The sequence below is a fragment of the Haplochromis burtoni genome, unplaced genomic scaffold (genome assembly GCF_018398535.1).
Source record: "Haplochromis burtoni strain Fernald_Lab_line unplaced genomic scaffold, NCSU_Asbu1 Contig_147, whole genome shotgun sequence".
Classification (NCBI taxonomy): domain Eukaryota; kingdom Metazoa; phylum Chordata; class Actinopteri; order Cichliformes; family Cichlidae; genus Haplochromis; species Haplochromis burtoni.
The window spans coordinates 1-25,840 of record NW_024582508.1 but is presented as its reverse complement, the minus strand read 5'-3'; the positions used below and the strand labels follow the sequence as shown (position 1 = coordinate 25,840).

At 38.0% G+C, this 25,840-nt stretch overlaps 1 protein-coding gene across 1 annotated transcript in view; it reads left to right on the top strand.

The window, feature by feature from the left end:
• Window positions 1-24,238, top strand: part of LOC102297513 (DNA (cytosine-5)-methyltransferase 3A) — a gene marked incomplete at its 3' end in the record, with an annotated part of 70,812 nt that extends 46,574 nt beyond the window's left edge. The window contains 1 exon segment of the mRNA XM_005931576.3: window positions 24,035-24,238. Within this exon segment, the coding sequence (XP_005931638.2) occupies window positions 24,035-24,238 (204 nt within the window).
• Window positions 24,239-25,840: the final 1,602 nt, after the last annotated feature.

Below are 25,840 nucleotides of genomic sequence, written 5' to 3'. Positions count from 1 at the left end.
GAATTGCAGATCGTATGAATTCTGCCTTTATTTACATTTTGCACAGCGTTCCAATTGATTTTGGAATTGGGGCTTTATTTTACTCAAATAAAAATGAGAGAAAAGTCCAAACATTTCCTGTGACTGTTTTTTTTTTTCATTACGGCAAGGATTCCTTTAGCTGACTTCACCCACATGGCACACTCTGACATCCTTTATCTTCTCTTACACATCTTTTGCTGTTACTGATGCTGCCTCCACCTGGCATCCACCTGTAGGCTCTTTCACTGCCATATGTTTCATTGAGGGGGACGTTATTAATGCGTCCTTGAGGGGAGCATCAAGGTCAGAGGTTAGATTCAAATCATAAATGTTGTACATATTTTTAATTTACATAATCTATACCACATGTGTTATTTGGGTAACCTGAGATATAAAACAAGAATTCAGGGTATCTGCAGGTCTGAAAGGTCTTAAAAATGTCAATCTTCAAACACTACAAGTTTCTAGAAAGTCTTAAATTTTCTGCAGCTCCCTATTTTTTGGTGGAAACCTCATCGATCTGTTTGATTTCAGCCAAACCTTTCTTTGGACCTGAGGGCAAAAACTGCACCTAATAGTCATAGACAGCCAGATGTTAGTGGTCTCGTCCGACATTCACTCACAAAGCCAGAAATATTGATTATATTAGAATAGAATAGAATAGAATAGAATAGAATAGAATAGAATAGAATTCAACTTTATTGTCATTGCACATGCACAGGTACAGGACAACGAAATGCAGTTTGCATCCATCCAGAAGTGCTTTAGTGATATAGATATATTACAATATATATTAGCAATAATATAGATATGTGAGTATATTACAGAAATGGGTCTATTATGGTATGTTATAATGTACACGGTATGAAGTATGTTGTGAATATTCTATAACTATAGGTATGCACAGGCTGTAGTGAGTACAAGCTATGTACAGGATATGAACAGGATATAAATATGAAAAACTATACAGAATATGAAATAAATAACTTTACAGAAATCTGAGATATACAGTTATACAGAAATGGGAACTATTTATTATTATTGTGATAAAAGCAAATCCACATGTTTTGGGGTTTTTATTACAACCACCGTCATGTTTTGGGGCGTGTTTGGGGTTTCTTTGTGGCCTTTCATGATCAACACCATGTGACTGACGGTTTATTTCATTATACAATCCTTGTGATTGGACAGCACACAACAGACACTCCAAAGACACAGACTGCAATTACCTGACTTCCATTATTTCAGTAAAAACAATGCTTTTATGCCATTTCCGTTTATACTGGGGGGCCTGCTTGTTACCGCCAAACCTATCACTTCTCAGACACCCAGTGTCACCATTAAAACCCTGTGGTGCAGACACATCAGAATTCAGTGGGGTAAGAAATTATCTCCAGAATCAGAAGTCATGAGTCTGACTCTTCCTTGTGGCTGGTTATTTATCCACAAATGTCATTTTCATCTCTCAAGCAAAAGTGTTTTGTTTCTATCATTTTGTTCAAATTGGTAAAATTGTAAGACAAAACCTCCTGTGTCCAAATCAAGCCACACAGGCCAAATCTGGCCTTCTGGAATTTTAATCCAGCCCACATATCACTCTAGGTTCTTGATCAATTTCAGCCTTTCTAGTTGTAGTTGCAGTCTGCACAGCAGCATGCGCCACATCCAAACTAAACAGAGAAGTACACACCTGCAAGTAAAACTAACAAAAGGCTCAGCCTGATAGGGATCAAATGGTTTTAGATCTTCTACTTCTCCTGACTAAATGTTTTAAAGCCTAATTCATGGGCTGGTTAAGGGTTACATATTGAACAAAAGGTTGTGTGCAGCATACAAGTTCAAATAGTAGCTAACTGTTCAATTAAATTGGCTACACTTGGCTTTAAAATGCACCTTGATCAGTCAGATTAGTGCCATAAGTGTAAATGTTGCGATTCAGTCACTGGTGGTCTGGGATACATTTGGCCTCACACATTTTACTGTGTAAAAGCAAAAGTTTTCCAATGTGTCCCCAGCAAAAACATAACAGGAAAATATTTTATCAATAAGGGACTTAATTTGGTCCTTTTTGCAAATTGCAAGTGTGTGTCATTCCAGTCTAAACAGTTGGAAAAGCCTTCTTGAAACGTTTTAGGGTTTTTTGTGCCAACGCTTCCGGAACAAATCTGGTGCTTTATTGGCAACAGATGGCTGTGTGAGGCTTTCTGCCTTTCTAGAGGAGGTGAGGTAGACAGTAATGATTTCTGAACACCTTGGATGCACATGGTAGACACTGGTATCAATACCAGTGGCCCTCAGCTGTCCTCTCATGATCTGATTGGCCAAGGTGTGTGTGTGTGTATTTATATTGAAGTTTTGTGTTCTTTTAGGTTAGTTTAGTTTTGTTTGTGTTCTTTGTAGAGGTTCTTGTCCAGCTACATTAACTGAGATTACACCTGCAACTGCTAGCAAGTATGAGAAATGGATCTTTGTAAATTCACTTACCTCCAAATAATTGTTTAGTTTCTTTTCCAGCCAAAACCTTTCAGCCAGTTTGACACTTAAAATTGTATAAAAATGTCTTTAAAATCATAATGTTACACAAACCCTGCACAGTATTTAAATAATACTGTAAGAATAACAATAATTAGCTTATTACATTCAACTGAGCTTTGATTGGAACAAGTGTTGTCTGAGAGCTCTTTACTGTGATTTGCTTTTATTCTGCCCCGTTTGTCCAGTGTTAGCAATTTCTTATACTTGTTGGAACTTGTCGTAAGTGTGGGGTGGACATTTGTCTGTTTTGGGTCAAAACACTGACATCTGGAAAGATTTTTTTCTTGTCAGCATTCAGTGTGTCATTATGTTATTTAACTTGACCTCTTTGGGCTTTCTGTTCGGCCTTCATCACTTTACTGTGTTTGCAGTCACCCTGCTCTGCTCTGCAGAGTTTGTTTGTTTACACTGGAGGGGAGTGGACTTCCCCTCCACGACTTGGCTTGTGGAAGATGACCTGTTTCCTTTCAGTATTACAAGCTTTTTGCAGCAGCATTTACCCAACAGTTGACACAGTGAAAGTGAAAATAGCATCTTTTCCTTTCCCGTAGACTCACATGCACTGTTTGTCCACCAAAGATATTTGGTTGACATTGGTCTGAAGTGTACCAGTAGTGCAATTTAGATGTAATAAACATTTGTGTGAAACAGTGTCTTTTTTTTCTCCTGTGTAGCCTTGCAGCCCCATCACATTTTCTTTCAATGAACCCTTCCTGTACGCTTAAAAAGTTGAAAGTGACTGGTGAGTCCATGGATATTTATATTATATTATATTATATTATATTATATTATATTATATTATATTATATTATATTATATTATATTATAAGAGAGAGGTGTTTTCTTTAAAGATCCTGAGTACTTGTAAACAGCTGTAATCTTGATGTCCCACCCATTTGTCCTTTACTTTTAAATATATGTCTCGATTTTTCTCCTCTTTTTACAACATTATCACATCCTCTATAACTTTACCTGAAATCTTGGGACATTTAAAACAGGAGTTTATTTTAAAAACTCAGCCTGGTGTGTGTATGACTTTAAATATCTTACTAAATTTATTTGGTACATTTTTATGTGGTGTCAAATATATTTTTATATCCAAGTCATCATTTCTATTTATAATTAGCACTGTATAGTCAACTGCCAAAGTAGGCTTGCTGCGACAGATGGTGCATCAGCATCCAGATTTCCTGCTTATTATGGAAACAAAACAACGGTATTCAAAAACACTTTAGAAAACTTTTATTTTAAGAAGATGTTCTCAACAACATAACAATAAGTTGTTCTTAGATTGTTCTTATTCTTTGATGTGTCCTTGCACTCATTATTTAATCTGTTTCCTTCTAAAATCATCATTTTGGTTCAGTGTTGCAGCTCTCTTCTACTCGTTCGTCTTCCAGCTGCAGCTACAGCTGCTTGGAGCACAGAAACCTGCTGAAAACAGGTGCAGCTTGGTGCTTGCAAGGCAGACAGTAAGCAGGTGGACAAAGTGAGTCACTAGGAGGTGAATTTGGAGAAATATGTAGCAAAGAGAGAAACAAATGATCCCCTTTGGAACTTGTGATCAAAATAGAGCTTAAAGAGAGGGAATTTTAGACTTACCCACCAAGTACCTTCATAACTGAGACATAAGTGACCAGTCGGTAGTTTAACCTGCAGGTTTGACTCAGCATTTGTGAAATGCTTTGAGAGTAGTTGACTGAGGTCATAGTTATAGTAGTAAGCACATAGTAATTCAAGGAAAATGCTTGGCTGGTTAACTGTGCTGTAACCATGAGCAAGGCATATAGTGTGTGAAGATGACCTTAAAGTGAAAAAAGAGAATGAGTGAAAGAGACAGGAAGTGTGTATGTGTGTGGTCGTGAAAAGGAGAGAGAGAAAGTCATTAAGGCTTATTGACACACACAAGGACATGAGCGAGCGCGTGAGAAAAAAGCAACAGCGTTTGGAAGGAAGAAAGCGAGAGTGAGCAGAAACCACACGTGGTTGCATTTCCCTCGTGTTTGAACTTGTTCTGCTGTGCAGTCAGTTTTTGATGGACACAAACTTTGAAGCCTGTGAGACGTGACATGAGATCGCTTGAAAAGAGCTAAAAGAGCTTTAAATTACTTCATAAACTATAAATCAGCTCTGCACTGGTGAAAATGACGATTATGATTTCAAAAAACCTTTCTGCTTAACTGGAGCATATGTAAACACATACAGAGTCTAGTTGGTCTAACTGATGCCAGCTTGTCTTCAATCTGCAAACTGTTGCATGTGCATGTGACAGATGGAGAGAGAGAAAGAGAGGTAGAGTATGCCTGGCTTCCTGTCAACACTATCCTCTCACTTACTGAGTCATTAGCAGCTCTCCAAAGCTATGTTTGTATTACATGAGTCTAGTGGGACTAATAGGAAAGCTCTTTAAACTTTAATTTATCCAAAGGTGGCCTATCATGCTATCAATATCTGCTGAACTGTTGTACAGGTCACTTCTAAAGAGGTGATTTTTAATTTTAATGAGACTTTTACATGGATAATTAGACGATAGCATAAAAATACTCATTTCCAGCACAGGCTCATTTTAAAGTCTCAACATTGGCATTTTGGCTATTGCTATAGTGTTTTTGTTTTGGAGCCAGAATACTTGGACCAGAGGGTCCAAATACTGTATGATTAACAAGATACATCGATAAACTGTATAAACACAATGCACAGGCACAAATAACTGCTAATTAATCCAGACTAAGAAAAAATAAAAGAGTAAATGCTAAAAGCAGAAACCTGGACAGTCTTTACAACACCAAAAAATTATTATTGACATAATTTTTTTTCATTAAAAAGTGACAGAAATGCTGAAAGACTCTTAACTAGTGGAGCTGAAGCTGACTGACTGACACCTGGTATTATACAGCTAATATATATATTGTTTAGTATTAAGCTTTGCTTGTTCCATATTCAGTTTTTCAGCAAAACTTGTTTGAGTCCATAAGAAAAGATTCATTCTTATATTTAAAGGAAGATTTGTTTTTTCAATAAATATTAATGTTAGCCCGCGACTTTGTTCCAGTTTTGAATTTTGGCCCACTGTGTATTTGAGTTTGACACCCCTGATTTAGAGCATCTGAAGCTGAGTTTTTAGCTCACATGGATTACTGGTATATATACTGACCTCATTATATTAACCTTTCATGTTCATGTCATGTTTTATGTGACCATCCACCATGATAACAGTACAAATATATATGTTACAAAAAATATGCAAGTGTCTACATTAAAACAAAAAACACAAATGAAAGAAAGGAGGCAAAGTTAAAAGTAAATGGAAAGAAAAAAGCAGAGGGAAAACAGAAATGAAGGAAGAAGGGCAAAGGTCAGATCCCTTTTTTCCTTTAAAGAAAATGGACAAAATTTGTCTTAAAAGAATACTTCAGGGAAAGTACCAAAGTGTTCTAAAAGAGGCTATTAAGTCAAATATTAAATTGACATTAGTGATAGACTGATATGTCAGCAGCAGTTTATTGTTGTACCCGCTGATGTGCAATTAGCACTTCATGCACCACTGGCAGTTTAGTCCAGCGGTTCTCAACTGATGGGGCTGTTGAAAACATCACGACATGATGGTAATGCTCCACACATTTCTCTAATTATTGAGTCAAGTAATTATTATCAGATAAGGAAATATGAGAAGCAATTCTAAGCTACAGCTCACATGAATCTGCAACAATATTTAGTTCCAACTTTAGTGCGCAATGTTTATAATGTAGACTGGAAACGTGTGAGTCAAAGTGTAATAATGATAAACAGAATACGAAAATGCCTGAAAAGGTAAAACGGGAATGCTACAGAATGAAAAAACAAGTTGTCGAAGGAAAAAAAAGAGAATTGGCAGGAAAATGAATCCTGTAAAGAGTTTTAACTGAGATGCAAAGCAGAGAAAGATGGATATGGAGTGAAAGAAGGGAAAGAAAAGCAGTGAAAGTGTACGTGTGTGTGTATATTTGACAGAAGGGGAGAGAGGGTGAAATCAGTGCTGGAGACAGAGGTTAACCAGTTCCAGGTTCCTGTGTGCACGTGTGTGTGAATTTGCTCTGTCAGTCATTTGAACTGCAGCCAGCTGTTAACACCCTCATCAATATCCCATTTCGCTGTTGTCTGGAGGAAAGCCTTTAACTCTGCAGAGTCGCTTTCTTTTCTTGGACCAATAAAATTACAGTGGCATCTTTTCATTTATTATGCATCGTTTTCCCATCTTTAACAATCTACACCTTCAATCGCAGCCTTGTTTTAGCCTCCCACCTTTATTTGTAGTGTGCAGCACTTTCCTGAACAAGATATGATCAATCGTCACAAACAAGTCACACACTACAATCCACAGCATTTTAAAAACATCATTTGCTTCAGCTAGCAGTTACTTTACCTCCACCATCAAGATTTATACAGCTTGCAGTGATTCTTTTTGGCCTTACTGATTCATATGCCAATGCTAAATCAATACCTATTTAGTCTGTGACTTTATTATTTCCCAGTGCCCAACACGGACTCATCTAAATGCTCAATTTGTTTGAACAACAGAAACTTAACAGAAGCATAAAATCTGACATTGTGGCTGATGGCATTTCCTTCAATTTTGCTAGAAAAAGTAATAAAACAAAAAATATTAGTTTAAATTTCTTTTTCTATCAATATACCCCTCAATTGCTGCACCAGATGTTTGCATTACAGCTTGCATTCAGCATATTTTAGACTCCCTACAGTTGTGGTCAAAAGTTTACATACACTTGTAAAGAATATAATATAATGGCTCTACCGAGTGTCCCGTTATTTCTAAAACTCTGATTTTTCTCTGATAGAGTGATTGGAACAGATACTTCTTTGTCACAAAAAACATTCATGAAGTTTGGTTCTTTAATGACTTTATTATGGGTTAACAGAAAAAAGTGATCACATCTGCTGGGTCAAAAATATACATACAGCAACATGAATTAGCAATTTTGGTGACTTAGAAAGTTGTCAGTGAACTGAGCTTCATAGCATGGCCTCTTAACTTCTTGTGAGTGATTATGAGTGACGACAGCTGGTGACTTCTCTTAGCCAGTTAAATAGGGCTCATTGGATACAAACGCCCACAAATGCTACAATGGGAAAGTCAAAGGAGCTCAGCATGGATCTGAAAAAGCGAATTATTGACTTGAACAAGTCAGGAAAGTCACTTGGGGCCATTTCAAAGCAGCTGCATGTCCCAAGAGCAACAGTGCAAACAATTGTTTGTAAGTATAAAGTGCATGGCACTGTTTCATCACTGCCAAGATCAGGAAGAGAACGCAAGCTATCACCTGCTGCTGAGAGAAAATTGGTCAGGAGGATGAAGAGTCAACCAAGAATCACCAAAAGGCAGATCTGCCAAGAATTAGAAGCTGCTGGAACACAGGTGTCATTGTCCACAGTTAAACGTGTTTTGCATCTCCATGGACTGAGAGGCTGCCGTGCAAGAAGGAAGCCCTTGCTCCAAAAGCGGCACCTTAAGGCTCGACTGAAGTTTGCTGCTGATCACATGGACAAAGATAAGACCTTCTGGAGGAAAGTTCTGTGGTCAGACTAAACAAAAATCGAGCTTTTTGGCCACAATGCCCAGCGATATGTTTGGAGGAGAAAAGGTGAGGCCTTTGACCCCAAGAACACCATGCCTACAATCAAGCATGGTGGTGGGAGTATTATGCTGTGGGGCTGTTTTGCTGCCAATGGAACTGGTGCTTTACAGAGAGTAAATGGGACAATGAAGAAGGAGGATTACCTTCACATTCTTCAACATAACCTAAAATCATCAGCATGAAGGTTGGGTCTTGGGCGCAGTTGGGTGTTCCAACAGGACAATGACCCCAAACACACATCAAAAGTGGTAAAGGAATGGCTAAATCAGGCTAGAATAAGGGTTTTAGAATGGCCTTCCAAAGTCCTGACTTAAACCCCATTGAAAAGTGGACAATGCTGAAGAAACAAGTCCATGTCAGAAAGCCATCAAATTTAACTGAACTGCACCAATTCTGTCAAGAGGAGTGGTCAAAGATTCAACCAGAAGCTTGTGGATGGCTACCAAAAGCGCCTAATTGAAGTGAAAATGGCTAAGGGACATGTAACCAAATATTAGCACTGCTGTATGTATATTTTTGACCCAGCAGATGTGATCACTTTTTTCTGTTAACCCATAATAAAGTCATTAAAGAACCAAACTTCATGAATGTTTTTTGTGACAAAGAAGTATCTGTTCCAATCACTCTATCAGAGAAAAATCAGAGTTTTAGAAATAACGGGACACTCGGTAGAGCCATTATATTATATTCTTTACAAGTGTATGTAAACTTTTGACCACAACTGTATGTGTAAACGCTTTTTGAGTATATTGACAGCTGTGTAAATTTTCCGTGACGCGGGGGGGCAAGGTCACATTCCGCAACTTACATGATAAACAGTACACATATACAGTAGTGTGGAGGATTGATAAAAACAACAAGAAGTGAATCAATTAATCACTTAATCCTCGTCCAAGATTTGTCTGTCACTTCTCACTTTATCGCTTAACCATTGGTAACTAACTCATGGACATTCCAGGCAAGTTACCCCTGAATTTACCACCCCTGTATGTCAGCTAAAAAGCAATCTTTGCTGTCAATGGCAGTCAGTTCACTGACTTTGTGTTGCTAACTATTATTTCACATATCATTGCTACCTTAAACTTGTAGTCTTTCTAATGGCCTGTAGGGGGAGACTCCTGTGGTTGCCGAAAAACACAAATTGTCTAGGTCAGAGATGTTAAATTGATTTTACATCAAGGGCCACATACCGCACAGATCTGTTAAGTAATTTGGTGTAGTATAAATAACCATGGAGTCTTTATCAATAGGAAAAGCTCTATAACTTATTAAAACAAGGTTAAAAGTCCAAAAATATATGGTCTTCTTTACATTTTCCAAAGCCATCTAGCGGGCCAGATTGGAGTCTCTGCTGTGCCGATTCTGGTCCCCAGGCCTTATGTTTGACATCCTGGGTCTAGGTTATGAGAAAACATATACCTGATGAGTTTGTGGTTACAGTTAGTAGTTTTGATGGTTAGTCAATATAATGTGACATTAATGTTTTTTGTCCTGTCTTCCTCCCCGCACCCCCATCCGGTCATGCCAGATAACTGCCCCTTCCTGAGCCTGGTTCTATTTGAGGTTTCTTCCTGTTAAAGGGGAGTTTTTCCTTCCCACTGTCGCCAAAGTGTCTGCTTATAGAGGGTCATCTGATTATTGCCATTTTCTCAAGTTTTTTACCTTAAAATATAAAGTGCCTTGAGGCAACTGTAAATTATGGCTGTTGTCCATCTCCAGAAGGGGGATAAAAGATTGTAGGCTTTACAGTTGCATCCACACCTCTCTTGATGATGCAAATGTTTAGCTCAAGGCATCATTTTGTGACATCACCAACCATCACAGTGACATCGCGGTGGCTATGTCCATCTTTTATGTCTTTGGCCTTAGCTCTGTAGAGTAGTGTATGCAAACATATGAGGTCCCACGAATTCCCAGAATTCATTTTATAGAAGTTATGTTAGCTTTGCTTTATTTACCTTCGTCTAACTCCCTCTGTGTCAATGTATGGCTGCATTAATGTGTACATTTGTGTGTGCATATGCGAGGTGCTGACCCTAACACATCCCACAGCCTTGTCAGCTCTGCGGCTTACCTAACCTTTGACCTTAGCCTGCGTACACATGCACGCACGCACACGCACGCACACACACACACACACACTAAGCTGAGTGTGTGTGTGTGTGTCTGTGTGTCATTATCTCACTTATAGCCCTGGGGCCGCCAGACATAACTCCACACCACCAATCTGTGTGTGTGTGTGTTGTTCACCTAAACATCTGTTAGGTGAAGGAGCCAGTAAATCACACACTTCACTGGCAGCCAATCAGAGGGAGATGGTAAAGAAGGCTTGAGGGTGAGTGTAGCCCAGGAGACACACAGAAGAGAAAGAGGAGGAGGTAGAGGAGGTTAGAGAGAAGGAGAGACAGACGAAGAAAATGACAGAGAGGAAGAGAGCCAGGGAGGAAGGGTTGCAGTTGCAGAGCTACCATACCTGGCCTGTAAGTGATTTAATTTTTTTCTCTGTCTTGTGTGCACGTGTTGCAAGTGTGTGAAGATATGTGACCCTAAGTTCAAGCTTTTCTTTCTTTTAAAACAAAATGTGAGACAAACTATTGCCAAGTTATTTCAACACGACTTTGCTTGGCAGGCTAAAGTAAAATGATGTTTAACTTAGCTTTTTTCATGCTTTCTGCTGGATTTAGACCAAGTGGAGGGAGTAGAACATCTCACAGACTGTTTGAACTGACTTAGTGGGGGTCATTTTTGTTTACTTGTTGGTTTTGGAGGGAAAGAGCTTTAGAGCTTCTCAGTCCCTTCTACTGAATTAACCCTTCAGTTCCCACTTCTTGTTTGGCCTGCTTAAAGCAACATGCACATAATATTTTAAGACTTATCATTGAGTCATACATATACTGCTTTCATTTGGCTTGTGATGAAACAGCCTTTCCTTTCCATGCAAGAGGAAAAACAAAAATACTTTGCTTTTTCCCTCTTGAGACCTTTCCAATTTCCTCGTGTGCCACCGATGTAATTATCTAAAGTTTGGAAGCCATTAATGCAAAGAGAACTAAGGTACACAAGTTAAATTCAAACAATCATTTTTCTTTTTTTTAGAAAAATCTTCTTTGACAATCTTGCCTCTGCTTGACAACCTCCTATGCCAATCTTTCTTGGTTATTGTTTGGACATCAACTGTCATCGCAGAAAACTTCATTTCTGCTTCAGAGATTTTGAAAACGACCACAAAGCTTGGACTCCGTTTCATAATGCTAGCTCTTTGTAGAGGTCTTGTACAACTGTAGTTCCCTGAGGGTGGAACAGTGTGTGATACTTTGGAAACGAACACCAAAATATGACGCTGTAAAGTTTGGTGTATTTAGGTTGTGTCCAAAAAACAGCCAGATACTAATTTTGTTTTCTGTTTATTTGTGTCCTTGTATTTTGAAAAGTTTAATCCAGTACTCTATTGGGAACACCACCAAATCGTCAAAGTATTGTATGATATAATTAACATAATTTAGGTTGGAGTTTGATCATATTCACTCAATGACATTAAGAAGACTTTGCTCTATGAATGTTTCTAAGAAGAAAGAACTGGATTTAGGCGTTACACTCAAATTCTTATGTTTTTGAACAATAATAAAATTTTGCCTCAATTATTTCCTGTTTAGAAATTATATACTCCCCCATTTTCACAGGCTCAAATTGACAGAAAAGCAGTTTCATAGTCAGGTGAGATCTGCCAGGTAACAGTATCTCATCAATGGAGAGGATTGTATGGCTGTAAGCCTTTCCTGCTTTTCTTGTTGCTGGAACGACACTCAAATTAGGTTGAAATATGAAGCTCTTCATTCACGGCACACTAAAGGCTACCCAATCCAGAGGGGGTTTTTTTGGTAGAAGATTAACATTCCCAGTCACAAGGTCATTTGTCCATTAGTTCACATATTACCAAATATGTAAACAAATGGAAAATGTCAGCAAGTTACCAGGATTACCATCAGGCTTGGGTGTATTTTTAAACAGTTACCTTTTGTTGCTCGGCCATTTTCCAGTGGCCAAATGTCTACTTAATATTGGAAAACTATACCAGATCACCAAATTAGTATGCTACAGTCAGTCCGAACACTTTGTTATTGTCCTTAAACAGCAATCAGACACATGTTGTTTAGTCCATGTCATTAGGATTTCTCAGGAGAGCTTCCTGGAAAAAACACTGATTGCCTTTCTTTAACATGTCCCTCGGCCGCGATCAATGCTAATGAAAGAGCAGTGCTGCCTATTGACAACATGGGAGGAGGGGTCTTAACTGCTCTTTTAATTGCACTGTGTGTGTATGCAGTGTTGAGCAATGCAGGGTTCGTCTGCAGGTCAGGGTCAGTCACGCTCTTAAAGTGGGTGTGGTTTAAGTAACGGCTCATTGGTTAGGTCATAGGGTGAGAGGTCAGAGGTTGAGGGGGTGGCACTGAGAGTGAAAACGTTGACCAGGCCAAGGGGTTTGTGAAAGTTCAAAGTCGTAACTTACGACATTAAAACCGCTGTCCTTGTGTCTTTCTGCCATCTCCTGCTGTTATTTGTCCTTCACATGACAATACACACATATCATTTTCTCGTGAAGATGTCTAGCAGACAGATATATACAAATATATATATATTTATAGCGTTTCAAACCAGAGGTATTACAGAATTTTCTTTAAATTCAAGTAGATTCAGTCATTTCAGGTTATTTTCCTCCTTTAACAATGAAACAAAGAAACAAAGAAATGTTTCTTTGTTTTAAAACAAATTTTAACTTGTTATCATGATACCTTCTGGTTGAATCTGAGAAGTTCCTCTTTGACAGAAAGATTCACAGGAGTTGTTGATGTAAAAAAAAAAAAGTACACAGATTTGTGACCAAACATGTGGGTGAACCCAGAAAATCTTCTGCAGCCTAACATAGAGTAGAGGCTTGAATGAGCCCCAGCAAAGTGAAAGTCTTCCAGCTTAAATGCTGCCAACTGGCCTAATTACTGTGTGTTTTATAGGTTGGAAGGTCATTTCAAACCTCACAGTCATCACACTTTTATTGATTGCAGCATAAATTACTTGATGTTATATGTAGTAAAACAATATGTGAGAACTTAAACTTGCCCTCAGTCGTAATGTTGAGTCAGATTATTAAAAGAGTGTTTGCTGCCTTTGAGTGAGCTGGCAGCTGTGTGGGCAGAAAACAAAAGACCTGTCCTTATGTGGCACCTGATTGTAATTGCTCCAGGTGATGTGAAGTATTTAGAGGCTGATGGGAAGCTCCATAGACAGAGTCTGTTGTTTCATGTATTTTCAAAGATTTCAGTGCATACGTTTCATTTAACTGGCCTTACCCCATTTAAACTGGTTCACAAACCAGGTTCCTCTCCTGCATAATATAGAAAAAAATATAGTCATACTACAATGCATAAAAACAATCTATATAACAGCAAAAGAAATGCAGCAATGCAGTAAAAACAACATAAATGAAAAGAATTGGACTGCATATAATTTGAGTCCGTAGGTGGAACGTGTCCTTCAAAACATGTTTATATCCAACAAAGTCTCAAAGGAGTTCCTGAAATAATCATAACCTCCGTTCTATTGATCCGTGTCTCTAGACACACATTTAAAAATTTTCCGGCACCCAATTTGTGTCCATTTACATAATGTTTAAAATTTTTAAAGGGGGCAAATTTTCTTACCAGACTGGCAGCAGCACTTTCTCCAACACCAGATACAGAAATTCTTACCTCATAACACAATATCTGCATTTATTTATTATATTTGTATTCCTAATATTAATATTTCTATTCAATACTCCTCCTTGATTTAAGTTTCTTCTTTTAGATTTTTACAAAAAATAAGGGATCTGTGCAAGAAAGCAGATAACAGGCATGTTAACCGGCACCATTGTATAGTACTTGTTCACAGAGTAAACGAACATATAAACTTTTGTGGCCACACTAAGCACAACTGTTTGTTGGCTTGTAGGAAGTAAGGCCTACTGGTTATCGTTGATTATTGTTAAAGATGATTTGGTTTACATATTTTAGAAACAGATGATGGTTTGGGTTAAAATACAACGGTTACCATTTGTTTTAAAGCTCTGTTTTCTTCGTTGCCATCATGATTTAAAGAGACAAAGCATGTGTTCTTTAAAATACATTTACTTCAAAGTCTTGCTAGCTAACACTAAAGAATGTGATAAATTGTGTCATATACATATGTTTAAACTGTGAAAAATGCTGTTGCTCTAATGATCTTAATTCAGTTTTTAGTGCATGCCCTATACTGCAAGTGTATTCTGTCCTATAAAGCCCACAAACAGCTGTGCTTACTCATAATTCATTGCTTAGTTAACATCTGTCTACGTATGTTTCTTTATTTGTAGCAGTCCTAGCTGTAAGACAAAGTAAAATATAAACATATATATATATATAAATATATATATATATAAATAATATAAATAAGGTAATATAGTAAAAAATAAATATCTAAGTATACAAGTATATGTGCACTATATTGGAATATATTTCAATGTATTGCTTATTGCAAAACTTAGTGTTGGCCATATGGAGTACACCAAATAACGGTCCAAATAGTAGTTTGTGCTGAAATAACTGCATGTAAAACCTTTTTGTGCTATAAATTCCCTGTAAAGCTACCAGTAATATTATCAGATTAATAATAATTTTTTGCCTTCACTGCATCCACAGTTTGAATAAAGGTGACAAATCCCTTTGTGTTTTTTTATGTAGTGCTGGTTGCATGAAGCTGACCCTGCAGGTTATTTCAGCCCAGAGCCCTGCGCTCACAGAAACCCAAGCAGGTGATGAATGCATATCTGCCTGTCACCAGTGAGTCATCCTCATCCATGAAAAAAACTTCCTGGTGGAGTGTTCAATCAGCTAAGGTTGCCAGGCAACAAACACAGTTTCATCCAGTAAGCAGGACTGGCTTTGGCCGAGTTCACTCAGCAGCACGAGCCAGCTCCAAGTCCTCTAATGAGATGATCCGGTCCAGATGCTACACGTAATGATTGAGTTTCTTTCACAGCAACAGCAAAAAGTTTAGATGAGCCCAGGTTGAGATCAAATTACAATTTAGAATTTAGAGAAGAAACAGGATGAACATTTTATATCACAGTTACAGTGCGCATGGCTGTCACAATCGTAAGGTGGTAATATTAAGAGGTTATCACCTCATAGTCAAACTGCTCCTGTAAACAACACAGAAAACCTCCACTGAGATTCTGATACGCATGATGTAGAAGCTGGAGATTGCATTGGATTGAAATGTTTTGCTGTGCTGTGTCGTTAGTGATGATGAAATGTTTGTGATGATTTCTCTGAATACTTATTCTTAGCTTTAAGGTATAAATTCCATGAGAATGAACTGCAGCAAAACCCAGAGTTTCAGGACCTCTTTTCCTGAACTTTGGGTGGATGTCTTCTGTACAATCCTCAAACTCTGGACTATTACTGCTTCACAATGGGCATCTCCATGGTGAGGTTCACCAGGTGTCCTTCTGGTTCTGCAGAGCATCTCCACCCTCACTATAAGAGTTGCCCCTCTTAGAGGCAGCACTGAGCTTAATTTTCTGCCCCTGTCATGTGTGTGATTAGAATGAAGGATCGTTGGGATCCAGTCTTGGTTGTTCTTTATCTTGGAGTCTAGGATGATGTGAACAGTTCAGATTTTCAGTGTCTTACCTTTGTTTCTAAAAAAGTGTGGAATTGATACATGATCAGTCCTACCCCCTTACAGTCTTTTCTTCTTTGTGTTTTAAGATAAACTTCATTTATACCAAACCTTTAAACACAACATATAACATCAAAGCATAAAATAAGTAGAATAGCTCAATTAAAATGGTACAGTGTGGTAAAAACTACAGAACAGAAGGAGCTCAGTTAATCAGAAAATAGGAAAAAGTAAATAAAGTAAATGAGCTCAGTGACTAGAAAGCAAAATATAACAATATGGAGCTTACAATGATGTCCTGAGAATTTTAACTATAACATAATCATGACACTTCGGTTTAACATTTAACTAAAGTAACTTAACCTTGTAAGTCTTTAGGAGCCTGCACAAATATTGTCGCATAATAAAACAGAAATTAAAGCAATATTGTCCACCTGGGATGTCGAGCTTTTTAGCCAGTCGCTTAAAGCCCTCCTGTACCACCACATAACCGCATGAGTAATAACCATCCAGCATTTGCTCTTCCTGCCACATAGAGTGCAACTAACAAATACTCCAGCGATGTTTGATTGAGTCATTTATTTACTTTTGTGTTACACATCACCAGCTGTTAGTATCGTTTCATTTGTAGACTTGGTGAAACAAGTTTGTTGTTTCCACCTTTAATGGTAACAGCTTTTAAGCATGTTTTTCCAATAATTTTGCTTAGAGGATAGAGGTGGTTGTCCTTTTTTAGGGACTCAGTGGTCATCAGCACGCTGCTCCTGCTCTTAGACATGTTTGGGCTTGTGTCGTTGTTGCTAGGCAACTTAAACGCATAGCATTATTGTATAATTTATATCTCGACATGGCACTGTTCTATCATGTAAAACATTATACCTTTGTTATCACAGACAGTACAATATGACACAGCCCTATTCTACACCATATTTAAATCACAGCTATCCACACACAGTCCTCACACATTTCTTCTTATCGCTCAGATTAACTGAAAAGTCCTGAAGACAAGTACGGTCAGAGTGTGTGTATTCACGTGAGTGTGGCAACGTCTCTATGAAGCACATCAAACTACAGTCCCAGTGTTCCCTCTGGACCTTAATCAGCCCACCAATCTTATTGTCTAAATATTTCATGTTCAGTTCACTTATACCTCAGATATTTTTATATATAAACCTACGTTCTTCACGCAAAGCAATAACTTCAACAGAAGTAGATTTTATCTCAGCAGCTTAATCTTCAGCTGTGGGTTTAACAAACTCTCATTTGAGGTTAAAAACATGACAGCAGGTCATGACATGAAGTGAAGAACTAATTATTTAACACATTATCTGTGGCGCTTGTCAGTTATGTCGGTTGTTTTCATGAACAGTCTGATAGAGCGTGGCTGTGAATTACAGCATATTGTTATCTTCTATACTTCCATGAATGATGGTCCAGTGTATCCTCTGCCAAATGAGGTTATAAATGACGACCTGAAGCAGCTTTTTTTAAAGTATTTAGAGCTCTTATTATGCCTGACAAGCAGATACTTCAGGGTCTCTTCAATGACTTGGGAATCTTTCTAAGCTAAGATATTAGACTGGAGCCCAGCTTTGTTTTTCCTGCCCTCTAGACTTGCTGCTTTTCTTTTTAACACTTTGGTTCCTCTGTACAGCACTTCGTGGCCTACTTCACTACTTTAAAACCAGCTCATTTAGCCACTTATTCACAATCACCTTCTGTGGGACACATAAAAGGGCCAAAATTCAAGATTGGTATATTTGCATATTTAATGTTGTAGAACAAAACAAAATTTCTACAGCTGGTGTTAACAGCTGACCTTTTTTCAGGCATCAATCCTAAAAACTTTTGAATTCCAAACCCGTAATTGGACTAATTCCTGCTGTATCTGCATAACATTTTAATGTCTGACCCTGAAGCTCATTGTTACTGTGGCAAAATATTGTGGTGAATTACATTGCTAGGGTAAAATGACAAGAATGCCTAAACAAAGATGGAAGGAATGTAAATAAGGGCGACATGTGTGTATGTTAAAAATGTCAAACTACGGTTCATCCAGCATGCACACATACAGACTGCAGAAGGTATAGGAACTTATTTTATGGTCACAAAATACCAGCAGGGAGGCATCTGATCGGCTCCAGATTCGTTCTGCAGCCTGACAACGACACCAAACTCACAGCCAGAGTCATAAAGATCTATCTTCAGCCACACGAAGAACAACTCATCCTGCAACAGATGGTGTGGCCGCCACAGTCCAGCCACTCTGGTCTGGGATTACATCAGTGGATCTCAAACTGTGGGGCAGAAAACCAGGTGAAAATTATGGCAAGAAACTAGATCTAATATTTTTGTTAGGGAAAATAACCAAACAAGAATTAATTGATGAAAAGTGTGTGAACTTGGCTTCTGAAGTGTGGCCTGTCTGAAGACATTAAGAGAACAAATCCATGAAACAACATCTGCCCATCAGAAAGTTCCCATATACCGGTATAAGCAAAATCCATGGAGTAAAGATTTGGAATCTGAAATCTAAGGAGAGGACTGTCAGCTTGTCCAGACTAACACAGTAATAACTGGTTAATGTGTACATATGTAATCTGTGCACCATTACACTGTTAAATAAAAATACACCAGACATTTGTGCAGTTTATCCAGAGGATTTTCTCAGTTTGTTCTGTGTTCGACAGAAAGATTAGAACACTTTCAAGAAAAGATCAGAGTGATGTGAGAAAATTATCACAAGGCTGAAACCTGTTTCTTCTTGGTTCTATAATTCTCGTAAAAATGACAAAACACAAAGAACATCAGGCTTTTAAATGCCAAAGGGCTCAATTCATATGAAATCAGTCGGTCTGCACTGGATACTACAGCCTAGATTATTTCCTTAGACAAAAATTGATATATATTGATGAAAGGGCCTGGGAAGCCTTTTTCTGAGATTGTAAAGAATTTGAATTATTATTGGAGGGTCAGTATGAACAGCTGTTTAATGTAAACCACAAAGTATTTAGTTAGTTATAGCTTCTAAACTCATAACAAAGCCAGCTGTGTTCACACCAAATATCCACTTGATTTAGTATTTTCAAGAGAGGTTAACTGCAAAATAAATGTATTTTTTTTTAGTGTGCTTTCTTTACTTTTAGTGCACAAAACATTTGCACTAATAGAAAAATAAAAATAGCTGCCATTTAGCTGCAGGAAGGAAAAAAACAGTTTTTTATTTAAGTCTCCCAGATGTTTTAGGGACCAGTGAAGACATATGGAGATTTCCTCACTTTCTTTGTGTATGTGAGTGAGCAAGTGTGTGTGTGGTTTGTGTATGATCCATGTAACAGGCTGATTAGGATTTTATGAGGTCAGAGGCCAACAGGAGTGAGAAAAAGTGACCTTCTCACCTCGGGGTCATACTCGGGAGAACACCGTCACAAACTGTCTCCTCCACGTGAATTTATGCCATCAGTAGCCCTCACCATTTTTCTCCTTTTCTTTTTTCTATTTAGCAGAATGCAGCAGGTTTCTACATCAGCTCCAGTAACAAACAAATGGTTCTCTTTAGTGTTAGAAAGATTTTAGGTCAATAGGACCTCACCTGTAGGAGTGAGCACATGGTTAGTTTTTTTTTTTTATTTGTTTTTTTTAAGCTGAGAGCTCAACTCAGGGCCACATTACTGTGTCATCTTTCAGCACCGAAGTTTGATTTTCTGCAGGTAGCTATTACTGATAATCACAGGTGAGCACTATGCTTACTCAAATGCCATCCTTATGTACAATTATGAGTTTTAGGTTGTAATGTTATGAAATGTGCAAAATTACCAGTTTCCATGAAACTTGAGGAGAGGTATAAAAAAAATAACCTTTACTATTTTGGTGCCGACCTGGATTACTTTATTTAAAAATGGCCTTGGTGGAGGTCTGCGCTTTCTAAGTGCCCTTCTGATATTTACTTATTCTTACTTTTCACTAAAATTTGGAGGCCAGTGTGCTCCTGTTCAAACTTTTAAATAACAATGTCAGTATCTGTTCATGTAATCCAAAAGTTCAGGCATCAGACTGCTATAAACATTGAGTTTGTACTTTTTTTTTTTAGTTCTTGGCTATATGTGACATCAGAAATAGACAATAATGAACTGAGGGGCTTCCTTAAGGTTCAGTTGGAAAAATAAAACTGGATTACGTTGTTTTATGAATCATGCAAAGCTACTTAAGTGGAGTACAAGAATAAAAATATGTAGCTATGTCCACTTTAAAGTGTCTCCTTGCTGTATCTCTTTCCATCTCTTTGCTTTTATTTCACATGTTTGTCCTCTGGGGTCTCCATTTTCTAATATCTAACCCTTTAATCTCTAAGGGGAGTGGAGATAAAAACATCTTGCATTGGAGGATGACATGACGGGCAACATCAAGGCCCAGTAGACGATGAATAAAGAACTTGATGATGCAAAGCTAGTCCAGTCTAAGCGTGGAGTGTTTAGAAATTATAAAGATGATTGTAGCCACTGTGACGTCAAGCTTTTCCTGTTAAGTCCAGAGATGAGTACGTCAGCCACCACAAAATGCTTTGAAAAAGGAAGGGATGGATTGAACTAGAAATCGAGCAACGCTCCACTCTCATACAGTAGCGAATTGTCAATCAAAGGGTAAACCAGACCCTGATTTATCTTCCTTTTAAACTCTAATGGGTGCTGTTTACAAAATTAAAATCAGGTTTTATTCAGTAACACAGGAAACTAGTGACTGAGACCATAAAGTCATCAGGAAAGGTTTTATTAAGGTCATAAATAAAGGGAGCTGAGGGCTGATTTGACATAGACCTCAAGTCTTTTTGCAACCACAGGCATTGATCGGGGCCTAGAGGCCTGTCTGAGTGAATTCAAATGTTTGTTTTTTCCAAGGATTTTATACACAAAGCTGATCATTGACTTCTAAAATATTAAAGTACAGCTCAAACTCCTTAACCCACTCTCTATTAAACTAATAATGAAACTCATTCACATTTGGGGGGGTTGGTGTACTTTTGTACTTTAGGGAAAGTATGAATACAAGACTTGTAATTTTAATCGTGTATTTTTATAGTATGATGTTGTAATTGGTCACAACTGCTGTACAATGAAGTCAACTCTAAGTTGAAAATCTGAGCTCTGTGTCTTCCTGACTTGCACTCAAAGAGCTGCGCATTCTGTCTGTGCTGTATTCTCCAGTTTTATGATATAATCCTATTTACTCTCTCGCTCTTTGTTTTCTCTTCCTCTCTTTCTCTCTCTCCTTCCTAAGTTGAACCCACTGAACTCCCTCCCCACCGCACCCTCTTTCCCCACTCACTTCCTGTTTAGAGGAACAATTAAAGGATTGTTCCTGCAGCTCGAGGCAGCAGGGCCCTGATCTAGAGCAGCCGCCACTTTAGCTAGAAAGAACCACAAAAAGCATCAGTTATGAGACCTCCTCGAAGGACAGTGTTTGGCTACGGACCAGCAGAAATAAAACAAAGTTTATCATAGATGGGGAAACACACATGAGGAGGAGACGATGTCCTCGACAGGCGCGGGCATGCCAGACATGATCAATGACAGTAATATGCAGGGAAGATTTTAACGTACATAATAGCTGATGAAGTTGCCAGTCAGCTGTCATCTTTTTAACTATCTTCAAAAGTTTCTAGAGTCACTTTTTTCTTTTGAGTTTGGGTGTTATTGTTTAAATTCTTAAACCTGTGCTATTCATGTCACAGTGTAGTTGTGTGGAGAGTTGAATAGGAACAAAAAAAAACCCCTCACCAATCAACAGTTAACCAAACTGAATGAACACAGGATACGAGGAAAAGGGCACCAGGACACAAGGAGGAAGTAAACTGATAGTTTCATATACTCTAAGCAGACAACATGACAGAAGACAGAACAGAGTAAGCACTATATATACACACTGAGGACTGATAGGGAACTGAATCCTGACACTGCTGGATGTAATTGACAAAGGCGAGAGAAAAGCAGGAAGAAAAGTTAGAGTAAGACACTGCAGAAGACTAGCCTTCACAGTAAAACATGACATGACCAAATGACACATGCTAAACATGAAGACAGAGACAGAGGAAAAGGTGGACAACAAGCAAATACAAGAACCATAAAATACAAACTTAAATATAGTCAATGAAAATCCCAACCCTGGGATGATGACAATCAGAGCAACACTGTTGTTGTTGTCCAAATTTTTAAAAAAAAATAGTAAAAAATAAATACAGGTAATAATAGTCAGTCATTTCTTTTATTCTGAATTGTATGTGTACAATAATTAAATAATATTTTGAGTTTAGCTCATATTAGTTATCTATAGTTATCTTGATTGGAATCTCTTTATTCACTATATCAGAACTCAAAGCTACGTAGGTCTATATCTATTTATGTGTGTTTATTATTTACCTACTTTTACAATGTTTAAAATTTCAAATAACCTGACATTATTCACATCATTCATATTCATTTTTCACTCAGGACAAATAGAGTAAAAAAGAAGACTGATCCTTCCACCTGCCTAATTTATGGCCCTCTTGTGAGACCCAGGTGGGTTCCAATGTGGCTTGCAGCTGTGCGAAAATTGTAGGCAGGTTAAAGCAACTTAAAAAGTTAAATTTACCACACCAGTATGTGGAGGGACATTTGCTGAGCCCCTGGCTGATTTGGCCCGGCTCTGAGATCTGCTGACTTCTTGATTTGTGGTAGAAAGTTGAAATAGTAAAACATTTGTTTAAATGCTGCTTCAGTATTCAGTAGTACATTTTTTGCTTGTTCACTTGCCAAAGAAACCATTGAGCCAGGGACCTTTTGTTTGCATTTTTTTCTCATTCTTCTCATATTTCTACTCACAGTAAAATAGCAAGAGCAAAATGGCAAACCCACACAACCTATTAAAAACGTGAAGTCTTATTTGATGAAACATTTGAATGAGTAATCTATTATCTAATGATATCAGTACTGGTGGAGGAGGATATGCGTACATGTGGGAGGTTTGCCCAAAGGAAAATCTGATAAAAAGTCGGACATAAATCGTAAGTCTGGTGTTGGAAATTTTGACATGGAGCAGAAATTAGTAATAGGAATTTTAATTTGTTCTTACACTCACATAAGGTCAAAAATTGGAACATTTTTACAGTTATTTTTCCAGGGCCTAATAAATATTAACTAGAGCTGAAAAACAATTTGTTGTCAATGTGTCCACTTGTTAATTTCTAATGTTTTTAACTTGATTAAAACTTCCAATTACTTCAAATACAACATTTTATACATTTTCCTTCTTGTAAGATAATGCTGACATTACCTCATAGCTTTGCCAAACCATCCTTTGAAAAAGAGCCTTGGGGAGGTAGAAAATTAAAAGATTTTGGGCATAGATTTAGTTTGAATATGAGGTGACACTTTTAACACCAGACCGGATCTCCTAGCCAGGAAATTTTGAGCATCAGAGACTTTAATGACTTTTAGCGCACCAGTTTCTGCATTAGTTTTTAGTAGAAAAGTCAAAAGCAGGCTCCACAGTTTGACGTGTACTGGAATATAACACACTAAAGCCTTCAGTCAGTCTGTATCACTTCCAAATGTTAATTAACCTCAGATTTTCAAGACAAGTATAGATATGATTTAATCTACTGTTCTCCTCCGTGTGAGTCAGAGTGGGACAAGTCAGTTCAGTTCCCTCTGACTGATATCAGGCTGCTTTGTTCATGTTTAAAACTTTCCACACAATTATAAAAAAAACCCTCATATATTCATCTTTTCGTGATGTTTAGGAACCATGCATATAAGTGACTAGGCAACTTTTCTGAAGAGTATCTAGAAAATTAGCATTTCAAAACTAAAATAAATTGCTTGTTTTTGCAACAGTTGGAGAAAACAACATATTATCTGACCACCTTCTCTTGTTTCAATCATGTTTATCAACCTGCCAGCATGTACTCGCATCTACCAGAGGAGAAATCTGTGTTTTTATTATCTCATAATTGATATTTTGGGAACATGCTTCTTTTGTGTTTTTATTAAAGCGTTAAAGGCATTTGTGTTTAATTCTTGTGGGAAAGACTTTTCCCCTGTGTCATCCTGTGAACTCAACACCTGTGCATCAAACAACGTTGATGGAATAAAAGTATCCTTCCTCTCTCGCAGGCAGAGCGACGGGCCTACCGAGAGGCAGAGATAAACATGATGGATGACCTCTCAGAAGCTGACTTTCAGAAAGAGGAGGAGCCCGCCAGCCCTGCCCCTCCCCCTTCACAACAACACACAGACCCTGCCTCTCCGACGGTCGCCGTGACACCCGAGCCGGTCGCCAGGGGAGAACAGGCCACGCCCAGTGAGATTGAATACCAGGTGAGAGATTCTGGCTGTCATTTTTGGTCCAACCCCATACATCCTCCGGGCTCAAGGCTCAGATTCACGCTCGCTGAACCAACTTGTATTTCTTACTTCAGACTTCACCAGATGCACTGCAGTGTATTTTAGAAAAGCCCAAAAGGTGGATCTAATAATACTCTGTTGCAGACCAGACACCACTAGTGTGTCACTCCTTTTATGCTTCTTTGAGGTCCAGATGAAGGGTGCATGCAGAGTTGGTCCATTGTAATAAAAAGCCTTGTGCTTGTTTGATGACAGTGAACACTAGCAGCCTTTTGGGCATAAAACTATAACATGCTTATTACTGAGCACTTAAAGAACCTTTACTACATTCAACCATGTACTAAAGATGCTTTCACCCAGTCACACTCATTCCTACAGCTTTTTTTCTATGACTTAAACCTCTTTTTCCCTCCATACAACAAGCCTGGCCACACCTTCACACTCTGTGAATTTCTGACGCCTTTTTTTGGAGGGCTTTAAAATTGAGTTAAACTTCAGACAGTAGGTCTGAAAATCACATATGATATGTGTTACAAATGTATATTTAAATGCTGTAGTGAGATTTTTTTTCAATTACAGAGCGTAGTAACACTAAAGTGTCAGTGTTCTTCCTTTGTTTTAGAGGCAGAGATAATTAGGGGTATAATTCTGTGGCAGTGACACATGCATGTATCAACAGCTGTCTGCATCTGTTCACTGATTAGTTCACCGTGTAGTGAATAATTTACAGTGGGTAGTAAATGATTGAGTGGTCAGTTTAAAACATCTGAGTTTGTTCTTCAATTTAAGAGCCGGAGCTCACAGAATAAATCTCACCAAAACTTTAATTTCAAACTTTAATTGTATTCTCTCACCTTTTAAACCAGCATGATCGGAATTACTTAAAATGATAAAACAGTATTGAACATCTCCATTTTCATGAAAACTTGGGATGCTAAATTCATTTAGGACGACCATGTACAATATGTGATGTTGATATAGTTGAAAGCTCCGGGAGTGTCACTGTGACTCATCTCCGGTCTGGCTGGGAACATTTGTTGCTTCTCCTCCTCCCTCTCTGTCATTTTCTGTCATCAGTTTACTGGTGATGTGAAATAATAGTGTTTATTTTGAATGGCTCTGCTTCAGAGTATCCATTCTCTGAAAGCCACAATTTAAACAGTGTTAATTATATCAAAGCACATATATTTTATATTAAATGTTGTCAATCATCAGGTTCTTTCGATTGGATGAAAAGTCAAGCTGAGAACTGGTTTTCTCAGTTGTTGAAAACAAAGTGTGGCTTATGGATGATATCTGGTGGTGTTAACAAAGGTGTGCCACAGGGTTTTATTCTAGGACCACTTTTATTCACATTTAACAATTAGCTTAGGAGTAAAGGTCAGAAACAGTAAAATTCACCTGTACACGGTCAATGCTATTTTACACACAACAGCGCCCTCTGATGACAGGCACGCCATAACATGCATGTTAGTTTAAATGTGTACATGTATATGTATATCTATATAAGATAAGATAAGATAAAACTTTATTAATCCCTCGGGTGGGTTCCTCTGGGAAATTCGATTTCCAAAA